This window comes from Parasteatoda tepidariorum, chromosome 3 (assembly GCF_043381705.1).
Source record: "Parasteatoda tepidariorum isolate YZ-2023 chromosome 3, CAS_Ptep_4.0, whole genome shotgun sequence".
Classification (NCBI taxonomy): Eukaryota; Metazoa; Arthropoda; class Arachnida; order Araneae; family Theridiidae; genus Parasteatoda; species Parasteatoda tepidariorum.
Genome location: NC_092206.1, coordinates 31,320,493 through 31,343,787, shown reverse-complemented (window position 1 = coordinate 31,343,787; position 23,295 = coordinate 31,320,493). Strand labels below are relative to the sequence as shown.

Below are 23,295 nucleotides of genomic sequence, written 5' to 3'. Positions count from 1 at the left end.
ACTGGTAAATGCAATCATAGCTTTCAATAAATCTAGGCTGTTGGCTGTCAAAAATATCTGAATCTTCTTTATAAAGAAAACCCCACTTTATTTAGGTAAGTAATTCATTTATATTCAAGGCAGGTTTTCGAAAATTCTGAAATAAACTGCGATAAATATTAAAAAACAAAGAAAAGGAAGGAAATTCGATAACTTAGGTAATCTTTATCAGGCCTTGCAACATTTTGCTATTTGTCTCAGGGTCAGAAAAAAAAACGGGAGGTCATTCAATTAGTTATAGAAAAGTCTGAACTTTTATGTTCGGAAATTAATTTATAGTTTTAATTCTTTCTAGAATTGAAATTCAATCGGAGCAAAATCAATCTGATAATGATATTTAGTGTCCTAGATGAGTAGTGATCGTAGATATCGTGATCATGAATATGGTGACCTAGATATCAGATAGCTTTTAGAAGTATAAGTGTTTTTTGATTGTTGTGACTCGGCATCAATTCAATATGGGCCTAACAGATATTATTTTACATAGTTTAATAAGTTTAATAATTATCATAAATTATTAAGGATAGTTAAATTTCAATTATTATTAACATTTTCTTATTAGCTTAAGTTTTAATTTTAAAGCGAGATTGTAATTGCATTTTTAAAACCGTGACATTTTTACCGCATATTTTCTAAATAAGTTCGATAGGTTATTTATATCTGTATTATTAAAGCGTATTTTATTATATAATATTTTATTGCATTCATATCACACAAGTTCTGACGACAGGAATCTAATAAAAAGAGAGAAATATTGCAAGTGTCTTATTAATTCCGCAGCCGATGCGATAGCAATAATAATTTAAGGAAAGAAAAAAAAAAATGAAAAGAAAGACACTTTTTTGTTCAAGTCGTCTTTTTTAATCAAAACATTTAAAGCGTGTAAGAAAAGTTTTTCGGCTATCAAATTATTCTTCCAATAGATTTCAATTTATGAAAAAAGAATAACAACAATAAAAATTACAATGAAAAAATAGAAAGCTTTGAACAGATGTGAATCTATTTCAATGTGATTAACAAAACCTTCACTACACAAAATTGAAATTTCCATTAATTATATTAAACTTAAAACAAAAATACTTCATATAAAAAATTGTACATTTTCAGTTTCACTGAAAAAAATTCCGGATTAAATTATGGTAAAAAGTACCGGTACTCAGGGTGACGGTTTTACAGTAAAATCCATTTTTAACGGAACATGTTACAGAACAAAAATCAGATGTACCATAAATTTTACAGTAATAATTACCGTAAAATCACTGTAATTAAATAAATAATACTGTAAAAATTACGGATGTAATTTAAATATGATATACTATAATCTTTACAGTTATAACTACCGTGAAACCACTGAACTACTCTAATTAAATAAATATTACTGTATAAATTTACGGTGAAAAGTCACTTTATTAATTTTGTATTCCTTGGGAAACTATTTTAAATAATTCTCTAAAACATTGAATTTTGTTGTTTAAAATTACATGAATTAAGATGATGTAGTAATTAATTTATAAATAACTATTCAATAATTAATAATTAAAATAGTAATAATGAAATAATAACTTATTATTCAACTTATTTTTTGTGTATAATATATAATAACATAAAATAAACTGTGTTCAATTTGTTTAAGTCTAATGCCCATTCTCAGAATTCGCCAGATATGAATGAGTCTTGAGGAGTCTGGAGAATGGGAGCTTATTTTGAGCGCTGGAAACATGTCAACGTTTATTACTGCTCGCAATATTTTCAAGCAAATATAGTTTAAGCAAACAATAAAAAATATAACACTACTAAATATATCAAAATTCAAAGGATGAAACGGGCTATCCATCTAATGCTGTAATCGAATGAATGTATATCTAAAAGGATTTTTATGACTAGGCCATCTGAAAATCGACCAAGGGGAAGATCCGAACTCAGATTGTCCGATTCTGTAGCCAAGGACTTCTTCGTACTGAACTGTAAAATTGGATGAAAAATCGTTGCCGAGAATAGGTTAGCATGAAACAGATTCCTCGAGAAGACCAGAACCCACCCCAAGCTATCGATTCAATGATGTTTATGAAAGTCTTTAAATCTCAAGTATTTCTTCGTGATTCAGTTTCTTGGTTATTATTCATTTAATATATTGGAATCATATTTTTTGACCTCGATAAACTTCTTTTTAATCATTAAGTTTGAATTTTAAAGCAAAAAAAAAAAAATCATTAAATCATAGGTTGTTTGGCTCACTGTATGTTTGAAAGGCAAACCAAGTGGCCGCCGAAGACAACTAGTTCTGAATAGATTTGAGTGAGTTGAGATTTCAGAAGGAAAAGCTAAAAAACATACCTCCGCTAATATCCTTCTTTTTCGGATAGTTGAAAAGTTTTCTGTACTCTCCCAGAGGATCTTCTTTGTCCATCCTCTTTGCGAATTCCAAAGAATCCATTGAAGATGACCATTTTTGAGACTTTTTTATAAATTCATTGTACATCAAACTGCTTTCTAAATTGATCATTTTATCTAAAAAGTAAGAAACAATTTATCACTTAAACTATTAATAACAATCTACGACTCCGTAATTGGTAGAATTTTTTAAGAAGAAACTTAAAACCAATCGGACCTTTTTATGTATGTTTTCGAGAATAGTTATGTATTTTGTCATCATAATGACAATTTATCTTATTTCCGAACGCTTTAGTCGCATAAAGGTTTTTCCTGTTTATTTTAGGTAAAATGTCGTAAGCTAAATTACGTGTCTTCATTTCGTGTCTTTAATTTATATTAAATTACGTGTCTTTACTTAGAGGCACAAAGCGATATTCATCGTCTTAAATAAGATATTCGTTTCTGCAGTTTCCATGAATTATTATAGTAATGACGATATCCGTGTTAATACGTGTGATCCAGCTTTCAAAATAGTGAGATTACATGCATTTTTGCTACAACATTGATGACAATGCTTAAAAAAGATAATTAGTGTGAATATTTATGAATTAAATAATTTTCATATTAATTCACGTTTTATTTTTATCAAATACCATGTCTCCATGTCAGATAAGGTTTTGAAATTTTTTTTTATTATGCAACAAATTTTTAAATATAATCAAGAGCATTGAAAACTAGAATCTAAAAGTATATTTTTTTTTCACAATACTCTTTTTTTCAATACATACTGAGAAAAAAAAGTATGGTCAAAATTACCAGAATATGTTAAAAGTTACCGTGTTTTTAGCTCTATGGGAATACTAAAATCTCAGTAATTTTTACTAAGAGCTTTGATAATTACATTTTGGTAAAATTAACTGTAAAATATGGTTTTATAATGCTTGATAAAATTTGGTAAATGCGGTAAAATATGATAAATTTTTCATGATACCTTAGAGCATGGCTCAAAAACCATTTGTTCTGCAAATTTACTTTTCAGTTTTGTATTTTTTGCTAAATGTATGGAAATGGGAACTATAATTTTCTAACTAGAAAAACCGTTGCAAAATAAAAGTTGAAATATCGTATATTTGGTTTTATTAATCAGAAGTGTAAATTTTTTTATTCCAAATATCGTTACCATATGATACGGTAGTTCTACCAGAATTTTTTTTCCGTGTACCAAAAAACTTTTTCAAAGCTTTCTAGAACATAAACAAAAACTTAACTTTGCTTTAAGGTCGTAATTTTATTTTGTAACAGTAAATTATAATTTTGCTTGAGAGCAATTAAAATTGTAAATTTTTTTTAAAGGCAATTATTAATTATTGAATTTGAAGAAAATAATCAAGAATGTTTCGTAACAAAAAAAAACCCCTCTAAAGCTTCTAAGTGTGAATTAAAAATTTCATTTTATTAAAATATACAAAACTAAGGTACATATTTAAAAAAAATTATTCAAATCTGACACCCTTTAGCCCAGCACCTGACACCCTTTNACGTCAGTGTTGTTTGCTAGCTTATAGCTCTCATGAGTTAATTGCATGTTCTATAAGATTTGATTATCATTTCTTCATTATGTCAGATAAAACTTAGTGATCTACAACAACGTGGCAGCATATAGATAGACTAAGCTATTAAATTAGTATTTCTAAAACTATCCACGTGTTTTTTTGTTTTGTTATGCTTTTAAAATTTATCTTTATAAAACTAAATAATTTAAAATCGACCATAATTGAAATAAAAACTATGCACTGAAAATCAAAAATTAATGGAGAAATAGTAAAAACTTCTTTGTTTTAGAGAAACGTAAAAAATAGCCATATAATTATTGATGCAAATGATGCTTAATTAATTTTGGAAACAAAAAATACTTAAAATAAAAAATAAGCTATTATACTAAAAACAAAATTAACGGAGAAATGGCACTAATTCAGTTTAGAGAAGCATAAAAAATCTCGAAATTTTTATTGAAGCAAATGATCTTTAATTAATTTTTGTATTAGATGTTAATTGGAACAAAAAAATAAGCTATGTACCAAAGAAATGGTACTAATTTGTTTGTGAGGAAAGTAAAAAAAATCGCTATACTATTTTTGATACCAATGATGCTTAATTAATTTTGGTATTAGGCACAAATTGAAATTAAAAAAAAAGCTACTGTAATTCATGATCTGTCTATCAAGGAGAATATTTTATGTCAGCCAGTGGCCAGTGCGAGCCAGGAGCAGATTTCGTAACAACCAGAAACTGCTGGAATTCGATTCTACGGATGGTGCAGTTTTAATAGGCACCAAATATACAACAATAAGTACAAAATATATCATGCATAAATTTGGTGCCTATTAAAACTGTATAAATACTATGTTATTTTTAATATAGTTACTGCGGATATTAGTTTATTACTAGGTTATTATTAGATATAAGTACTTTAAACTAGACTAGTTTATTATTAGATATAAGTAAAGGAAAAAATTGCTTGATTGTTGTAAATATAAAATATGAATTCGTTTCACGCAGCAGATGATATTGAATAGCACTATTCTTTACTTTTAGGGATGAACTACTGAAAACGTGATTTGTTAATCTAATAGTATAAAGTCACCGTGAAGGTCAACGAATAATAAAATATTGGAATTATAATTAAATACTGTTATTTGTTTTTGAGTTTTGTGCATGATTTTGTAGCTTTCAGTACTGAGTTAGATTTATCCTTTCTATTTTCTACCCTTGCGAAGAGCGGATGTTCTGCTAATATGATATAATATCGTTCTATATTATAAACAAGTAAAATTAGTTTTCATTTGTTACTTCTTACTGTGTCGTACATTCCTCATTCCCGAGTTCAAATTTATTTATTTTTTTCAAGTACAGCTTATTATTTTTCAAATCCATGTATCCTTTTATTTCGTTACGACTAGCATATTAATAAAATGTGCTTGCTTAAAATTATAATAATTATCTATATAAATCTATTGCTTATCAAAAATTTCACATATATTTTTTTATTTTAACATATAGGAATTAAATTTTAAACTTCGCAGTGAATGAATTTACATTTCCGCTTGGTATACTTTTTAAAAATATTTAATCTTTTATGTTATTAAAGATACATATTTTAGTTGATGCATAATTAAAATTTAACGATATAATTTTTCAATCTCCCCCAGAAGTGTAAATAATGAATCTTTTGACCTTTACTCGTTGATTTTATGTATTGAATTGTTAAAATAACTTTCAATAGTGCTGAGCATTAATTTAACAGACATCGTGATAACTGCATTTTAAAAATAACTATCACGATATATAGTAAATATTGTGTTACAAAAAATATCTATTATACTATAATTATCCACAACTGTAATAACTTCATCATTGTAAGCAGCATTGTAGAAAAAGATATCATCGCCACTCTTATCTTTAATACGTTGAATGCCATGGGGGTCACCGGTGACCGGCACCGAGTTTGTTCGTAGCGCCACGGGGATCACCGATGACCGGCGAAGCCAAGATTATCAGAAACACATAATTCGAGTAATTTCATTAATTTTTTTATATTATTATAAACTGCTGTTTGTAGAAAATGCAACACCATGAAGGAATCATCAGAATCAAATGAAATTCGCAGCAAATGTCAATTATAGGATATTATGCAAATTAATAAAGTTTCAGAGCCATCNTATTAATTGTGATTCTTGGTTTAATAAATTCAATTTAGTAGATTTTTATCCTCCACTACTTCTAAACAATTCGTAGGCTTATATAATTCACCACTTTTTTCATATATGTTATGTTAAACCTTATAAAAAACTAGCAAAATCTGTCTAATATTTGCAAATGTAAAATTGCATGTAAAATTAGCGCGGCATTCAACGTGTTTAAGACAATATTGCGATTAGTGTTGACTATGGTAAATATAAGATACGATTTATCAAGAGTATTAATTATCGACAATTATCGGATATAACATTACTGCGATCATTATTAACAGCAATAAACAATGAATACGCTAAGTTTCACTTGGGAAACGAAAATGGTGATTTCTGTAAAAATAATGTAAAATTGTTAAATTAAGAAAATATCGCAATGAATCGTGAAACATACATAATTTTTGACGATATACACTGTAAACAATTACAGTCAAAAGTGCCAGTACTCAGAATGCCGATACTTTTCACCTTAAAATGCAATTAACAGTATTGAAACAATTTAAAACAGAAATACAGTTTTTTTTTAATTTACTACTAGGAAATTTTTTAAAGTCCACTTAAAATAAAAGCCTACGTAATTTTTTTTCAAAATTAAAAAAAACGGAAAATAAAAAATAAATTTTAATTTACTTCCACTTTTATTAATCAGGTAGAATTTTTTATTGAATTTAAATTTTGATTACTAATTTTAACAGTTTAAAAACTGAAACTTACACTGTAAAAAATTCCGCATCAAATTACGATAAATAAAGTACCGGCACTCCGGGTGCCGGTACTTTTTACCGTAAAATCCATTTTGGGACGAAAAATCTGATATACCATAATTTTTATCACAGTAATTGCAGCAAATTCATTGAATCACTCTAATTAAATAAATATTACTGTATAAATTACGGTATAATGTTATACGGTAAAATGGATTTTACGGATCATTTGTACTAAGTGGCAGTACTTCACACTGTAATTTGATCTGGAATGTTTTACATTGTCTCTCTTAATTAAAATTCAGATATAGCTCAGCAATGCTTTTAACTCATACTGTAAAAATATGAAAAACAAATTTTAAGTCCTACTTATTTTTCCAGGTCTTTAAATAAATACTGTAGAGTGCTTAAACACTTCGAGCTTTGATAATACCAACTTCAATTCTAATAAAAACCAAAACGTAGTTAATCAAGGATTTAAATAACTGTTAGGCAACAAACCAAAAACTATCATTTGTTTGACATTCAGTTGGTATAGGAACTTGAAGCAAATGTTATGTAACTAAATGTAAAAAAATTCAAGGATTGTTCAAGGTCCTTTATTTATATAATAGATTCAAGTCTGTGGGTTACTTCTAGATTAATTTTTAAAGTAGATGAGCTAAAAATGGGAGTTCAACGTGTGACAAACATGATCTATGACTTATGAGTTATAAATTAACTTTAGCATTCATAACCAAATGAAGGAACTTAAACTGTCTGTTATACGAAAAGGAAAAATGCTTCATGTATTATGTAACCACTGTCCACAGTTTTAAATCTTTTTTATTGATGAGATGAAATGCTTTTTTATATATATAATTCAGTCACGTTCATTTATTCAAAATTAGCATATTTAAATATTACCATTGGTTTAAATTGATTCATTTGTAACTATTAAAACGGTATGTTAGACTCAAATTTAGATAAAGGCAGTGAATTAAATATTGTATATACTTATCACATAGAAATGAAATTTCTTTTTATAACATTAAAACATAATGATCTTACACAGCTTTACTTTATTGTCGGTGCATTTTTCTCGACTGAAAAATCACATGATAGGGTCCAGTTTTGATACATTGATGTCCATAATGTTTTGATAGTCGTCAGCATAAAATTAACAAGAGTCATAAATGTATTGTTTTCCGATAAATAATTTTTTATCTTTTAATTAAAAGTATTCTGTTATTATTATTTTTTTTAAATTTTTGTATAAAATAAGATTTTAAAACTATTGTTTTTTTAATAGCCTGATTCTACACTGCATTTTAAGATAAAGTTCTTTAAATCAGTATCTGATCGAATTAACTGTTTCAAAATTATTATTTTTTGACCAAATTGCATTAATATACTATTATAAATTTCAGCTAAAAATATTCGCTAAATTATTTAGAACTTAACGATCAGCTTCATGCACAACGTGATACATGCAAAAATTATTTTTAATATATCCNTTTAATTTATTTAAATTTAAATATTATTTAAAACCTATTTAAATATTAATTTAAATATTAAATTAAAATTGGCATATTTAAATATTACCATTGGTCTAAATTGATTCATTTGTAACTATTAAAACGGTATGTTAGACTCAAATTTAGATAAAGGTAGTGGATTAAATATTGTATATACTTATCACATAGAAATGAAATCTTTTTTAAAAACATTAAAACATAATGGTCTCACACAGTTTTTTCATTACTGTCGGTGGTCATAAAAGTCATAAAGGTATTGCTTTCCTATAAATAATTTTTTATCTCTTATTTAAAGGTATTCTGTTATTATTATTTTTTTAAAATTTTTTTATAAAATAAGATTTTAAAACTATTGTTTTTTTAATAGCCTGATTCTACACTGCATTTTAAGATAAAGTTCTTTAAATCAGTATCTGATCGAATTAACTGTTTCAAAATTATTATTTTTTGACCAAATTGCATTAATATACTATTATAAATTTCAGCTAAAAATATTCGCTAAATTATTTAGAACTTAACGATCAGCTTCATGCACAACGTGATACATGCAAAAATTATTTTTAATATATCCTTCCGTTTGGTTGGTAAGCGAAAATATTAAATTACGGTCGAGAACTCACCAAGTTTTCATAATAATATACCTTTAATTTTAAATGTTACTTTAAAAAATAATTACTTAAAAATATTACTTATGTTAACTAATAGATCTTAATGGAATCATGAAAAAAATTTTTTAACTTGAGAAGTGCATGGGGGCACAAGCGTAAGCAAACAGAATTCTTTTTAGTACATATATTTTAAGTGAATAATTTTAACACACGTAGAAGAAACTGTCTTTTCCAAGAAGCAACAATTATTGGGAGCAATCATTGGGGATGGTGTGCGACAGCGAACAAGGGGCTTAGAACCCTAGTATCATAATAATACAACAAAATAATGCATACCCCATAGTTATATTCAAAATTTACATTAATATGATTGTCCGCATCCGGCTTGCACCGATCACAGTGCTGCCCAGTGGGACCAAAATTAGAAAATTAACTTCAGTGTTCTAAAAATTGATCACCTATAGGTTTTTTGGGTCGCTGATTTCAAATATGAAGTCAAAATTAAAAAAAAAAAAAATGGCGGATCCAAAATGGCGGATGATTATTGAAAAAATTGTAAATAAATAAATAAAAACTATTTAGAAGTAGTTTTTGGCATTTCTGATTACAAATTTGTGGTTAATAATTTTATTAAATAAAGTAATGGATGTAAAATCGCAAATATTTCTCAAAAGAAATTTAAACTAAATAAATTGAATCAAAATATTTAAGATTGTTAATTACAAATTCGATTATCGAATTTAAGAAAAATAATGAATCTATTTTGCTAGATATAAAAAATTTTGAAAATGTTATAGCAAAAATAATAATTTCAAGTTTATTTTTATGTTTTTTTTTATTCATGAAGTATTATTTTTATTAAACAACGTTTATTAAAAATCGACATATCAGCCAAATTCGCAAATATTCGCAGCATTTTTTTTTTCAGTTCTTGAGTATATATACCAAACAAATGTACACATTTTTTTTTTACTTCGGCAACGTAAGGCTTTTTTTATAGAGCACCCTAAAGTTACAATTTCATTGTACAGGGCAGAAATAGGGAAATGGCTCTGGTTTTAATAGTATTTATATAAAATAATGAATTTATATATATCTTAGAAATACATTTATGTATAAATCATGCATAGTTTTAATATTTTTATTTACTATAAGGATTTATCATATTAATAAAAATTTAACTGAAAAATTTAATTATTTTTATTTCGACTTTGTTTTCATTTAATTGCTATTTCCATAAATAAACCACAAAAAGAAAATACACCGTCATATTCCTTGGACATTTTACTACAAAAAACCATACTGAGATTTTTTTTTCTTATAACTTCATTTTTTTTATTTTTGGCCGCGAAAAATGATTTTTGTTCCACAGTGTGCTGACGTGAAATATCCTCAGTGGTAGACGGATCATGGGTTAGAGTCCCCTTGCCGTCAAGCTAACCGTGGGAGGTTCTCGTGATTTTCCTTTCCATGTAACTCAAATGCGGGTTAGCTCCATCAAAAAGTCCTCCACGAAAGCAAATTTCTCCCAATACTCGATACAGGAGTTCCCTTGTCTCCTGGATTGTGTTTAAAATTACAAGGCTACGGAGTTGAATATTAGCAGTCGCAAAACCCATGAAATTGGGTCGGCTGTTCAACGACGTTTATAAAGTAAAATAAAATTAATATGATATGAGGGTAATGAGGACAGGCCAATTTAGCATGTCAAAAATCAACAATAGATCTATATCACATGCCATCAAAACAGGCAACAAGAACAGAACTTGTAAAGAATAACGTTTCAACATGGCAACAAAGATGGGATAACAATAATACAAAGGGCAGACACACTTAGCAATTCATCCCAAAAGTCAGTAATCGAAAAATCTACTCTAACTTCCATATCAATCAATTTCTAACTAACCATGGAGCCCAGGGTAGTTCTCAGTTAAAAATGTTTGGGAAAGACCCGAACTGTAAAGTTTGCAGGAGTTACGAATCGAACAAATACTTATCTCCCCAGTATATTTTTCCCGAAAAATTTCAACTTTGATACTATTAAGCGAAACTGGAACCAAACGAAAATAAGCAACAAAGGCATTGAAGAGATTTTTGAAATACCTTTTTTGAAAAGAGAATTGAGGAATTGGTCTAAACTGATCCTTCAATAGCATTCCCTGGATGCCCCGTATGGGAGGCGGGACAGCGTTGAGCCGAGCTAAAAGATATTATACTTTATAAGGTGAATTAAAAAATACCTCATAAGTTTAAAAAAGTATTTTGTTTGTAACTTATAGTGTTATTTTTTTCTGGAGCAAGTGCCCTTAATCCTCATGCGTTCTTCCCTCTGCGCCGCAGGTGCTGCTGATGTTATGGTTATTTACGCCACTGTATTATTGCTTACTCTTAATTTTTTAATTTCCAATTAATGAATTAATAAATTTATAAATGTCCCCGTTTTGAAATGAAAAACTAACTTAAATAAATAATAGAATTGATTTTTAAAAAAATTAGCATACTGATTTAATTCATGTATTTAAAATGAATGAATTTCTTTATAATTAGTTCAGTTCATATTATTTTAATATATATATATATATATTTGCTTTAATTATTAAATAAATAAACTAATATATTTCATTTCGTCTGTAAGTTTTGAAATAACAATCCGTAAGAGTTTGTTTCATTGCTTATTAAATCAGTCAAATTTTGAAAAAATAACTATACAGATAAAAAGAAATCAAACAGAATCTATTATTCTAAAAATTGTTAAAAAATATTTCTAAATCAAAATTACTACTCAACTAAATTATTTATTTAACAACATTCATTTCAGAAAATAATAAAATGCTTGTTTAAATACTATATTTATTAATTTTTTCAAAATTTTTTCATTGAAACCTACTGTTGCTTTTAATTTCCAAATCGATAAATTAAATTGTTTTATATATAGTATAATGTCTAAGTCTATGTTATGAACTAAGAAGAATATTTAATTGTTTTATTTAATAGCTTTTATTTCAGCTAAAATTAGCATAGTTAGTTCAATAATTAAGGCTTTAAATATTCCTATGAATAATCGAATTCTTTATTGTTATTATAATAAAAGTATTACTTCTATTATTAGCATCTTTTAAGAATAAGATATTGAGTTAATAATTATTATTATCAAAACTATTCGAAATTTAACTAATGACTTAATCAATAATTGTTGAGGAAACTGACTGAAGAATTTCCTTCACTTACAGATAGTAAAAACTAAGCAACTCACTTGCCATTCAACAGAAAAGGAAGTTAATGAATTCACCGTTGATATTTTAATGAGAAGACATACACATTTCTCAATATTTTGAAATTTTAAAAAAGGAAAAGAATCTATAAACAAATTATTACAGACTGGCACATAAAGTCTCCCGACTATAGACCAATAATTACTAGACGTATTTGTGAAATTAATACGTAACAACTAAAGCACACATGGCAGTTATGATTTTGAAATAAAAATTGGCATTTTAAGTGTATTGTTAAAAATCTCATAAAATGCAAAATAAAATGTTTATGAAAGGATTCTGTAATTCGAAATTACACTTACTATAAGGATAACACTTTTAAATTCAGTTGGAATAATTTTGATGTAACTAATAATCATTTTGAGCACTAATAATTAAGCACTTCAATTCTGTTCTAATAGCCTTTAAAATTACACTGGAGAACACATTTTTGTTGCATTCATGCAAATAATTGATCGCGCATAGTTCGGCTGAGGTGATTTTGAAGCTAAAATTAGTTTTGCTTCTATAGCTCCAAATTTTATTTAAAATAGCATTTTTAGTCTGTTTTTATCGAAATGTACAGATTTAAAAACGTTATGTAAACAGAAGATCGCGTAATTGTTGCAACAAATACATCATAAGGACTAAAATTGCTTAAGAATTAATGCCAGAAAATGTCTTCGTGCTCTGTTAGAGGCGCTTGCCTATTATGTATGACCTGTTCAGACGCACATGAAGAAACAGTTCATAATAGGGAAACGCTCCAAGCGGTATAGGACAATATTTCAGGGCATGGATTCCTATGCAATTTTTATCCCGATGATGAGCTCTCCCTGAGGATTGTTGCAACATTTATACTACCTCCTGTATATATATAACGTTTACATACATTTATAAAACATTTCTAAGCTTACACATTTCCACAAAAATTAAACTACAAATATCATTTAAAAATTAATTGTAACTTGGATTGCAAGAGGAAAGAGATGGCAGATTTGAAATCAGTGATATAAAAGTATTAAATATTTGTTAAAAAAAATCTCATGCATCAGAAATTTTTTTTCTCCAAGTGTTGACATAAAGAATATTGAATAGAAATTACTTTTTTTCCCCACTAAGTCAGAAGTTTCTAAATTATCCTTTTCGTAGCATCTTAAGAGAATCAGAATTTTCTCGAACACCCCAATTCTCTTAATGAAACATTTTGCACGACCATTTTTACCTAAGCTCTATGTTAGGTAAAGTTTGTTCCGACATCAAATAAATAGTTAGTTTGAATAATTGTTTTAAATCATCTGCCAATATAATAACTGCAACTCTAGCTGGTTGCTAGGCAACCAAACGACTTTCTATTGTTATTAATGTTTTGTTTTATCGTTCATCTGTGTATGTCTGTGGAAATAAAAGAATGTGAAAGTTAACAATAAAATATTGTTTTACAACATGTGATAGAATTTGAAATGTGGTAAAGTTTGGTAATTTTATCATTATACCTTAGTGTCTGGACTAAAAACCACTAGTTCGGTTCAATTTACTTTTCAGTCTTGTATTTTTTACTAAATGTGTGATAATAAATTCTGAATACTATAATTCTGAAACCAGAGTTTCTGGTAAACCGTAACCATATGAACGAAACAATTTACGAATGAATAGTTTAAATACAGTATTTTTTAGTTTTATTACTCGAATTATAAGTTTTATTTTTACCCGAGATGTCTTTACATAACGGAATTATATCGACCTTGCAATCGATTTTTGCTAAATAGCTGATTTAGTATTCTTGAAGCAAGACATAGCAGAACATTCTGGAAAGGTCAAGGTAAAAATAACCTATTTAAATCGTAGTTTAATTGCATTGTTCGTTACATAAGAAAGACACGAATCATTTATTAAATCCTTGATCTTGAAAAGAGCTTTCCAATGATCTATTCACAACAAAAGCGAGCAATAAACTCATAAAGTGACAGCCTATGATAAGCTTGAGTAGATAGAATGATAAGTTATAACCTCTTTTTAATCAATATTTGCTTCCTCTTGAGATGCGAATAAAAACATATGAAATGGTATTTGTTTGTAGGATGCTTTTTTCTCCCCGTTAATTATTGAAACAAACGAGCCACCTTATGTGGTAAGCATGGTCACCTTTTAAAACTTTCTTCTTCAACAAATAGGCTTTAATAGTATAGCACAAACGATTCGACACCAATTCAACTATAACTTAAAATAGCCTAACAAAATATATAATGACTATAGTGTTGCCGAAAAATGCCCGACTTTACGGTGCCACGTATATATATATTATCTTTTAAGAGTTATTTTGTGGAACTGATTTTGTAATTATTTTTTTCTTTTAATAATTTACCTAATTGTTTTGTTTTTATTTATTTATATTTTTGGAGGGTTTACAAAAAAAATTTTTCTTTCTAAAAACAAGGTTGGTTTCTCCTTCCTTCCTCACGCTAATTCATATGATTGCTTCGTATTTATCTTTGTTTCTCTTTAAAATCCAAATATTTCTCTTAAAAAACAAATAAATTATTGATTAAGTATAATTATTAAATATAAAAAGTTTGGTAAAAAAAATTATAATTAGCTGACTTCCAATACCAACCCCCGCGATTACTTCACAATCATTATTTCTTTTAAAATGAAACATTTCGCACTAAAAACAAAGAACATTCAATTAGTAAATTATATATCTATTACAGTTTTATATAGGAGTATTTTGTTAATATATCAATCGCAACGAAATGACCGATTTCCTGGGTTTGAAAAATAATCAACTCTGCTTGGAAAAAATATTTGTACTTAGATATTCAGAATGAATGGCACAATAAAGCAAAATAAAGGAGAAACAATTTTACTCGTTAACGATACACTTATATCACCATAACCGTTTAAATAGAAAACGGTTTCAAAAAATGGTAATGTTTACTTAACTCGCGTTAATTTCGCAAATAAAAATAGCTCATTGTGTACGTCATATTTCAACTCCGTAGGTGCATTTCTGTGGGCTACAGATCAGCATACGTGGTATTTTTTAAACACTAGTTTAATTAGTCTTTAAATAACTATAAAATTTAAAAAATTTTCTTTCATCATACTTTATGTACATTTTTCAGTATACCTTCTTTTGTTGAAGTTCCCAGAATTTATGTGTAGTTTTTGCACACCAAAACCAAATATTTGAACTTTGTTTTAATCATCTTGGTTGTAATAGTATATGTAAAGTTGAACATCCCAATCACCAGCTGTGACAATACCTATAACGATTTTTTAATATAGAAAGACATTTTTTTGTCCAGCAGTTTAGAGTAACTTAGTTTTAAACACCTCACATAATTTAATAATCTTCTCTTCCTGTTTGTCAGCGCATCAGCACCTTACAGGCATTGCTTGCCTCAACAGCTGACACACGCGAGCGCCTCCTTATTCAATCATATTTAAGAAACCACTTTATCATATTTAATTACACTTTATCACTTTACAACCACTTTATCATATTTAATAACCTGAAACCTATCACACCAAGGGAATCAAATGCACCAATTTTCCCAACTATCAAGAAAATAAAACACTCATAATTTAATAAAAATTATTTTATATTTCGAAAAAGTAAAAACTGAAAATGAATAGCATAACACAGATAGAAATAATTCTAAAATAGGTTCTATATAGCTAAAGTGTTGCCAATAGTTTTATAACTTATAAAAATGATATTTATTTTTTTACAAGTGGTAATTAATCATTTATTTTTTTTAAAAATTGCTTAATGCTTTCACATAAGCATTTTCCTCATTTAGAAATTTGAAACAACAATTATACTTTATTTGAAAGCAAATTTTATAAGACTATATAAGCTCTGTTTATTAATTATAATTTATAAAAAGAAATTTATTGTTATTTAAAGGTCATTATATAAATAATTATATACATGATGATTGATTTTTTAAAAGTTTTTTTTATAAATAATGAATCTCTAAAAATACATTTCGCCATTTTAAAATAAGAAATAAAAACATGATATGAAAAGAAAAACAACTTTTGAGCAGATTCATTAAAACTGTCATTCTTTTTATAATTTATAAAAGTGTTAATTAATTAAAATATGGAATAGTAATGCAAATGAATTCATTTAAAGTTACATTTTCTGTGACTGAACATAGTTAACTTCTTAAATAAAATCTTGTCACCCTTAAAATTATACGAACTCTCTTAACAAATTCAAAAATATGTTATATCATAACTTTTATAACAAATGTAGAAATTTTTAATATTATTTCAATTACCGATAAGCTTAGGAAGATATAGAGATAAATTGAAAAAAAAAAAAACGTTTAAGAACTTTATTTTAAAAGGCTTTATTTCGAAAAGCTTTAAGACCAAAGACGCAAAATCAATGCATGTATGTATGATTATGTGAAGGAATCTGGAAATTTAGCTCACTTTTTCATAAACTCTGATAAATGTGTAGCTAAAAATTTGAAACCATTTTATCTATTAATAATTTTATTTAACGACATTTCAAATTAATATTTTCAACTATAAATAGTGAAATTCTGAATTTTTACCTCAGTTATTGACAAGTTTCGAGCGATGTGTAGATAAAAATTTAAGAACAAATAAATACTACTGCCGTTTTATTTATTAATAATTTTGTTTAAAGACATGTCAAATTAAAATTTTCAACTATAAATGGTGAAATTCTGAATATTTACCTCAGTTATTGACAAGTTTCGAGCGATGTGCAAATAAAAATTAAAGAACAAATAAATGCTACGGCTGTTTTATTTATTAATAATTTTATTTAAAGACATGTCAAATTAATTATTTCAACTATAAAAGGTGAAATTTCGAATATTTACCTCAATTATTCATAAGTTTCGAGCGATTTGTAGATAAAAATTTAGAAACATAGAAATACTACAGTTTATTTTACTAATAATTTTATTTAAAAATATGTTAAATTAGAATATTTTGTTAAAAATGGTCAAATTTTGAAAATTTATCTTCCTTACTTATAAATTCTGAAAAAAATGTGTCAATAAAAATTTAAAAACTGATGCTGTTTTATCTCTTAGTATTTTTATATATGTTAGATAAATATTTTTAATTATAAGTGGAGAAATTCTAAAGATTTACTTCTTATTGATAAAATTTTGGGAGATTTGTTGAAGAATTTCAAATTATCCAAATATTAAAATTTAATTTACTAAAAATTTTATTTAAAAATATGTGATATTAATATATTTAATTATTATGGTGTTTTTTTTGAAGATTTAACTTCGCTATTAGTAAATTCCGGAAAAAAAAGTGACAATAAAATTTTAAAAACTGATTCCGTTTTATCTATTAGTATATTTAATGTATCGATGTTTAATGTATCGATGTTAATGTATCGATGTTAATGTATCATGTTAATGTAATTATCGATTAGTATATCTATTAGTACTATATCTATTAGTACTATTTAAAGATATGTAAAATTAATATTTTTAATTATAAATGGAGAAATTTTAAAGATTTACTTCAGTAATTAATAAACCTCTAANTTTTATCTATTAGTGCTTCTATTTAAAGATATGTAAAATTAATATTTTTAATTATAAATGGAGAAATTTTAAAGATTTACTTCAGTAATTAATAAACCTCTAAAGATGTGTTGATACAAATTCAAAAATAAAGAAATATGTTTTTTGTTTACAAATAAATTTGTTTAAGAATATGCCTAATTAATTTTTTTAAGTATAAATGGCTAAATCCTAAAAATTTTCCTTAGTTCTTGGTAAATTGTTAAAAAAATTGCTAAAATGTTAAACAAAATAAATAATACCCTTTTATTTACTAATCATTTTATTAAAAAATTCAATTAATTTTATTTAAAAACTTCGAGAGATGTTGGCAAAAAATTAAAAATAAATAAATACATAAAGTTTTATTTAAGAATGATTTTTTTAAAAATACATATCAGTTTTATATTATTAATTATAAATTATCTGAAGATTTATTTCAGTTGTCGATAAATTCGGAGAATGTGTGGATGAAAAAAAATGTAAAGATCAAACTATCAATTTAGTTTAAAATTTTATAAAATTACATTTAAAAAGAAAATTGTAAGAACATTTTAAACTATGAACCAAAGTTTTTAATGAAAATAAGTTAAGATTACCGAGTGTTAATAAATTAATACAGACCATGACAAGAAAAACTCTTTGTGTGTCCTTCCATCGCCGAAGTTCGAAAAGTTGAATAATGTCGCGTAACTTTACTTAAATTTCAGTTTGAAAGTTAAAACAAAAATACGACTCGATTACTTCTCATTGATGGAGATGTAAGATGAGATAAGACTGGTTGACCTTACGATATGCTCCACGGAAACGGTTTCTAGGTTTGAAATAACAGTTCTCGAAATCACACTCTTTTTTTCTGTATAACTGCTTTATTTTTTATGCTATTGAAATTGTGCTTATAGGTATTCCTTATATTAGGGCGTATTTATTAAAGACGTTGCAATTAAATAACTAAAAATGTGACATCATCAAGGGCACATAAAGGGTGGTCAATCCTCCATACGAGTGTTAATCGCTCCAAGGGGAAAATAAAATCTATTCCAAATGATTTTTTTAAAAATATTTCGGGAAAATAATTTAATATTCTTAATATTTCTTCATCATGATTCGCGAGATTTTATGTAAATCTCTTTGACCGAAAAATTTATTTCCTTTTTTTTTCTTTTTTAGAAAAAGGATGCAATATGTCAGATTATTGGAAATATTAGTACTTGTCTGATTTCTTTTTGCATTTTCATTACGCCTTACATAAAATTATACATGTATAAAACTATATCAATATGTGACGAAAAATGTGAAATAGAAAACTATAAATTTAACTAAAAATTATACTAAAAGCTACGAATTACGAAAACTAAATATTACGAAAAGAAAAATAACGCAAAGTAGTCCAAACTTTCATTCAGTCAAAAATATTAGAAAATTTTTTTTCTCATTTTTTAGAAGAAAAAAAAGAAAAGATTTTTTTCAACATGGAGGTATCTGACAGATTAAAAATCTCCAATTTCGACGAAAATTTCGATTTGTTGTTTTTCATTATTATCCATATTTGAACTTCAGTTCATTAGCTTTCCAAAGCACTATAAAATTTTCATCAACGATATTTAGAAATGAAGTTATTTTCCCCCCCGTATATTAACACAAAGGTGCGCAAACTAGGGGTCGCGACCCCTGTGGGGATCGCCAGATGTTTTTTGGGGGTCGCCAAATTTTTATGAAATGCATTATCCCCGCATGCTGCATACCATACAGTGTACATATAAAGAGTAAAGCGCCGTCAGTCACTGTTTAATTACAATTTCATGCTGTCCACTCTTTCTTTGACCGTAATGCGTAATGTATGTAAAGTGTGAAGACGCAAGTTTTTCACTCCGGTAGATAGCGCCCTCTTCACGGTAATTCGCCAGTTTTACTGAAAAGCGCCTATTTGACTCGACGTTAACTGCAGGGAAAGGGCAAAAATTCGTTTCCGTGATCAGCCAATCAGATGGCGAGGTACGCGGTGTATCTGATAGTCAGAAGACGTGAAGTGTTCGCATGAAGTTGTAGCATGTAGCAGTTGGCCTGCAATTGTTTTAGTTTATCCTCGAGTTTTATCATGTGACGTGTATGTGGCATCAGCCAGATTAACTGTGACTGTGTATTAACTGTTTAGTTTTAGTTTCAGTTTGCATTTATGTTTAGTTTCAGTTTGTGTTTGTGTATCTCGTTAGGTTGTCATTAAATGTGTTTGCGAGATGCTAGATCTCGTTCATTTATTTAATAAGTATTGAAGTAATACTTAACCACACAGTGTAATTTTGATTTTTTATATTTTTATCGGGCTTTGCTACTCTTTGTTATCAGGTATGTACCATCATTAGAGAAAGATCTCTGTTAATTTTAATGAATTTCTCGAAAAAAAATGATAAAATTTTATAGATTATTTGTTTTAGTTTAAATAATTTAACCCCTATGTTCATAATGGATAAATGGGTAATACGTACACCAGGTACATCTTCAGCTAACAAACGAACAAATACTGATGAGGAGTAGCGAAATACTGAACTAAATGCCCGATCTAAAAAAAGTAAGAAAATACAATGAGGAATTTATTAAGTATGGTTTTACATTTTGTGTTGTTGATGATGAAGAACCCCCGAAATGTGTCATTTGCAACGAAAAATTAGCAAATGAGATTATGAAACCAGCTAAATTAAAAAGGCACCTGGAAACTAAACATAAATTACTTCAAAATAAACATGCCGATTTTTTTCAAAGACGAGCTGAGAATCTGAAAATTTAAAGTGCACATTTAAAGAAATTTACAAATACCTCAGAAAGCATTACGAGCTTCTTTAGAAGTTTCTTATTTAATAGGAAAAACAATGAAGCCCCATACAATTGGAGAATCCCTTATTCTTCCTGCAGCAACTAAGATGGTATCAATTATACATGGCGATAAATATGGAAATAAACTAAAAACAATACCATTATCAAGAGATACCGTGTCTCGGCGGATTTCCGCTATGTCACGAAATATCGAGTCAGAAGTCATAAAACGCATAAAAAATTCATCTGTATTTGCTTTACAACTGGACGAGACTACCGATATTACTAAAATGTCACAACTAATTATTTACGTTAGGTTTATTTTTAATGAAGATATAGCAGAAACTTTTTTATGTTGTAAAAGTTTGGAAGGAAAAATAACTGGAGAAAAAATATTCGAAGTAATAAATGAATATTTTTCAACAAAGTCTCTTACCTGGGCAAACTGTGTTGCGGTGGTGCTGCAGCATTAACTGATGGTGCTGCAGCATTAACAGGTTCGAATAAAGGGCTCAGAGGCTTAATTCAGAAGGTGGCGCCTCATATTGTATTTAATAACTGTATGATTCATCGGCAAGCTCTTGTTGAAAAAGATATGGATGAAGAGTTGCACAACGTATTACAAGACGCTGTTAGTTCAATTAACTACATTAAATGCAACAGCCACAACAGCCGTCTCTTTTCAATACTTTGCAATGAGATGGGCTCAACGTATGAGAGATTACTGTTACACACCGAAGTCAGATGGCTTTCACGTGGGAAAATACTACGACGGATATTTGATTTGAGAAATAAAGTGTACATTTTTTTAATCGAAAAGAAACTTAGATTGGCAAGTTATTATATCAATGAAGTTTGGTTAGGGAAGCTGAGCTATTTAGCTGATATTTTCGAAAAACTTAATGATTTAAATTTGAGCTTGCAGGGTGAAAATTCAACTATCATAATTGCAGCCAGTAAAATTCAAGCTTTTAAGAATAAGCTTAGTCTCTGGCAAACTGAACTGAACTGAACTTTGCTATAATCTGGCGGCTGAGTTGACTGCACTCCTGTGCTGTCGGTTCTTGTGTTGAGATCTCTTTCTAGGGCTCTCAATACAGCCAGTGAAGAATGCTAGATGGTTTTCTTTGCAGTTAATGTAGGTCGGTGGTGTATCTCTTGATTGCATACATTCGTACGAGTAATGTCCTCCCGTAATTCGTAATTCACTTCATGCAATCAGGTTCTGATGAACAAGATCTTTGTGTATGTCCAAATTCCTGGCAACAATAGCATTAAAACTGGTATCGGCCTCCTCTGATACGTCGGATCTTGACTGAAATATCCATCATCAGAGAGATGTTGTAGATTCCTCCATGAGAGTCGTTGTCTGATTGGATAATCAGGAAAAGGGGAGGAGCCAAAGCTCCTCGTCGGAACTCTTCCTCAGCTGTATGATTTATTGCACTGAGAAACCGTTGTCCATAAGATATTTCTCCAAGTCAGGAATTTGGAAGTCTCTGTCTAATCTTAGGATGAGAAATTTCAAACTCATACTGGTGGGCTGTAGGATTTTATCTGGAGTGTCTTTTGCAGTGGAAGCCTCCTCCGTCATCTCGGCTACGGCTGCTGCCAGTTGTTCCATCGTTTCCGGGGTTGTGGCCTCCGTAGGTGGTGCCACTTGTGCCTTTTTCTCTCGGCGGGTTGTTTCTCCATCTGACTCTGAATCATCATCTTGCGTCACCGTGTTGATACTATTATTTTTCCATTTTTCTTTTTCTGTTGATTTTTAGTAGACGTCTGTTGTTGGATAGCAGGCGCTGGGATGGTGATTGTATCTGGCTTTTCTGTGACTATAGTAGTATCAACCGGTGTTGTGGTCGGATCTTCTGCTGGAGGCTCTGCTGGCTCAGTTGGGCCATCTGCCTTTGGGGTCTCCTCGGTCTTGTTTTTCTCCATTTCTAAGTCAGCGGATGGAGTAGTCTGTGAATCTTTTAAAGTTATCAATTCATCTGCTTGGTATCTCATTCTAAACCTATTTATGATGATCGCTGGTCGATGAAAGCACTTTTGCTCTATTTCTTCTGCGAAGTCATTTGCATATAATTGGTGCTTCCTAATTTCCTTACCAATATTGGAAGTCCTTTGTTATACTAATGGTTTCCCTCTTCATCTCTCCCCTAACAGCGGGGTGATCGATAGTCGGTTCGCGGTAGGGAAAGGCCTCTCCTCATGGACCAAACCGGTGCGTAGGCATGGTAGCTTAGAGCGCGATTATAAAACAACCTAACTCTGTGAGATTCAAAACGAGAAACTAGATGGTGGAGAAAGAATAAATTTTTGATTTAGTATCTATACATATGTCATTGATTTTAACTCAGTTCAGTTCGTTTTAGGTTAAACTTCAGGTTTGATGTAGAAACTTACAGGTACTAGGGAACTTCAGTTCCTTAACCTAATATGTCGTTAATTCCACTGCACAAATTTCAGTACATGAACCAATGTACATAATGCTCCAATTATCTTCGTATCCTTAATCAAAACTTTGCTCCATTTTCTTTTCTATTCCTCTCTTAATTCTTTGAGTGCTGTGTAATGTATGAAACATCTTTTACATTGTAAAAATATAAATGCAGCTTTATTTCATGAGGTAATGTGCAGCAAATAATAAGTATAGAAGTATAAGTAGAA

The 23,295-nt window shown here is 28.4% G+C and overlaps 1 protein-coding gene across 5 annotated transcripts in view; it reads right to left on the bottom strand.

Moving 5' to 3' along the window:
* LOC107455068 (kynureninase-like) overlaps nt 1–18,618 on the bottom strand; it is a 48,152-nt gene extending 29,534 nt beyond the window's left edge. The window contains exons 1-2 of one of the 5 annotated variants that reach the window (XM_043042869.2): nt 18,439–18,618; nt 2,374–2,547 (exon numbers count right to left, since the gene is read on the bottom strand). In XM_043042869.2, coding sequence (XP_042898803.1) covers nt 2,374–2,547; nt 18,439–18,472 — 208 coding nt within the window. In that variant the 5' untranslated portion in view covers nt 18,473–18,618. Of the gene's footprint in view, nt 1–2,373; nt 2,548–7,234; nt 7,373–11,093; nt 11,115–12,218; nt 12,351–18,438 lie in introns of those variants that run through there. The other 4 variants (XM_043042870.2, XM_071178464.1, XM_071178465.1 and 1 more) reach the window with 4 other exon arrangements.
* Nucleotides 18,619–23,295: the final 4,677 nt, after the last annotated feature.